At 35.7% G+C, this 1964-nt stretch overlaps 1 protein-coding gene across 1 annotated transcript; it reads left to right on the plus strand.

Moving 5' to 3' along the window:
* The first annotated feature begins 737 nt into the window (after nt 1-737).
* On the plus strand, nt 738-1397 carry LOC140957979 (uncharacterized). The gene has a single exon (XM_073415388.1). It carries the CDS (start codon nt 738-740, stop codon nt 1395-1397), a length of 660 nt encoding a protein of 219 aa, XP_073271489.1.
* The last annotated feature ends 567 nt before the right edge of the window (nt 1398-1964 follow it).

The following is a 1964-nucleotide window of genomic DNA, read 5'->3' on the forward strand; positions in this document are numbered from 1 at the left end:
GCCCCTTTTGTAGAATATCCTGGAGTCATGAACACAGCAATAGACCAAAACCCATTTATGGTAAATGATTATCTGTTGCAGTCACCGGAAGTTGAATTTCTTCTTGACCCCATGTGGGAAAACTTTGTATTTGGAGTAGATGAACTTGTTCCATTGACTATCCTACCTGAAAGTGAAAATGAAAATGAGCTTAGTTATGAACCGTACCCTGTTGAACCACATACATCACTGCCAAATACGGATCAAAATGTTACCATGGGAACCACATGCATAAATGAAGGCTCTAGCCACACAACTTTTATAGATCTCTCAGACGACGAATGAAGACAATGACTATTTTGCACTAGTATATAATTTGTATTAATAATCATCATCTTTTTTAGGTATGATGATTATCAAGGTCATCATTTTTTGTAGGCATGATGACTCAGTTTGCTTGTTCTATTTGTATTATGCTTGGGTATTGTAAATATTTGAAACATGTCCTGTTTATAAATAAAACTGACTGTTTACCCTCTGACATAAATATGTACAGTTATGATATAAATATAGTGCAAGATATGTTCATATTTTATATTTATGTGTTTAGAATGACGTCTTAACAAAATAGTACTCAAGCCAGAATCGGACAAGACATTCCCCCTCAAGATGACCACAACTCGGCAACTGGTGGAAATTCCAGAAATGCTCAACACAATCCACCCCAAGAACAAAACATACAAAATATGTTTGAAATAATGCATCAATTTGTGCAGTTTTGTCAGCAAAATCAACCACAACCTCATGATCAAGCTCAAGAACATCACATTGAGGCAAATGATCGAGCTTTTGAGAGATTTTTGAGATTCAAACTGCCAAAGATTGAAGGAAAACCAGATGCTTGTCAAGCAGAATCTTGGCTAAGCAAAATCAACAAAATATTCTCTATTCTTAATTATTCTGAAGACCAAAAGGTGAATTTTTCCACTTACTTATTTGAAGAAGCATCTCATAACTGGTGGCGTATGGTGGAACATAAGTGGACAAAAAATCACAACCCAAAAATGTGGGACAATTTTCTGCAAGAATTCGAAGGTAAATATATAACTCAAGTTATATTAAATACCCGAGAACGTGAATTTATGGATTTAGTCCAAGGTGACATGACCATAGCTCAATATGAGGCAGAATTCCACCGTCTTATACATTATGCAAAACATTACATGGAAGATGAGGTAAGAAAAAAGAAAAAATTTGTTCACGGATTAAATCTAGATATTCGTTGGGCAACATTGTCCACAGAAGTTGCCAGTTATGTTTCTGCTGTTAATCAAGCTCTACGAGTGAAAGAAGATATCAAGGCACTTCTTAAAAAAGAGGAAGAAGAAAAGAAAATCAGGAAGCCCAACCTTTTTTAGGATAATAACCGGAAGAGAAAATTTGAAAAGAAAACACAAACAGTCAGGCAAGGAGAAGCTGTCAAAGGAAAAGTTCCAAGAAACAACAATAAAAAGTGTGGATATTGTGGATTACCAAATCATGAAGAAGAAAAGTGCCGGAGAAAAGGTGGGAAATGTCTTATTTGCGGAAGTGAGCATCACCGTATTCAAGATTGTCCAAAAAAGACGTAGAAGACTCAAACCACAACAAAGCCAAAGATACTTGCTCGAGCCTATGCCCTCTTAGGAAACAAAGAGGAGGAAGTTGACCCCACTGCAGGCGTAGAAGGTACTGTTACCATATTATCCAGTTCTGCAAAAACTTTATTTGATCCAGGAGCTACTCATTCTTTTATCTCAAAAGTTTTTGTACGTAAATTACCAGTGTTATCGGATCAGTTACCATATAGCTTCGAAATTAGCTCAACTTTAGGGACAACGATGATTACTGACATCATTTACAAAAACTGTCCCTTAAACTTCCAAGAAAAGAATATCTAGCAGATTTGATTGAATTACCTATCAAGAACTATGATATTATTCTTG

The sequence above is a fragment of the Primulina huaijiensis genome, chromosome 14, assembly GCF_012295235.1.
Source record: "Primulina huaijiensis isolate GDHJ02 chromosome 14, ASM1229523v2, whole genome shotgun sequence".
Lineage (NCBI taxonomy): Eukaryota > Viridiplantae > Streptophyta > Magnoliopsida > Lamiales > Gesneriaceae > Primulina > Primulina huaijiensis.

What these genes read in the sequence shown, in the direction of transcription:
- LOC140957979 (XM_073415388.1), top strand. Translation starts at nt 738, where the DNA reads ATGCATCAATTTGTGCAGTTTTGTCAGCAAAATCAACCACAACCTCAT.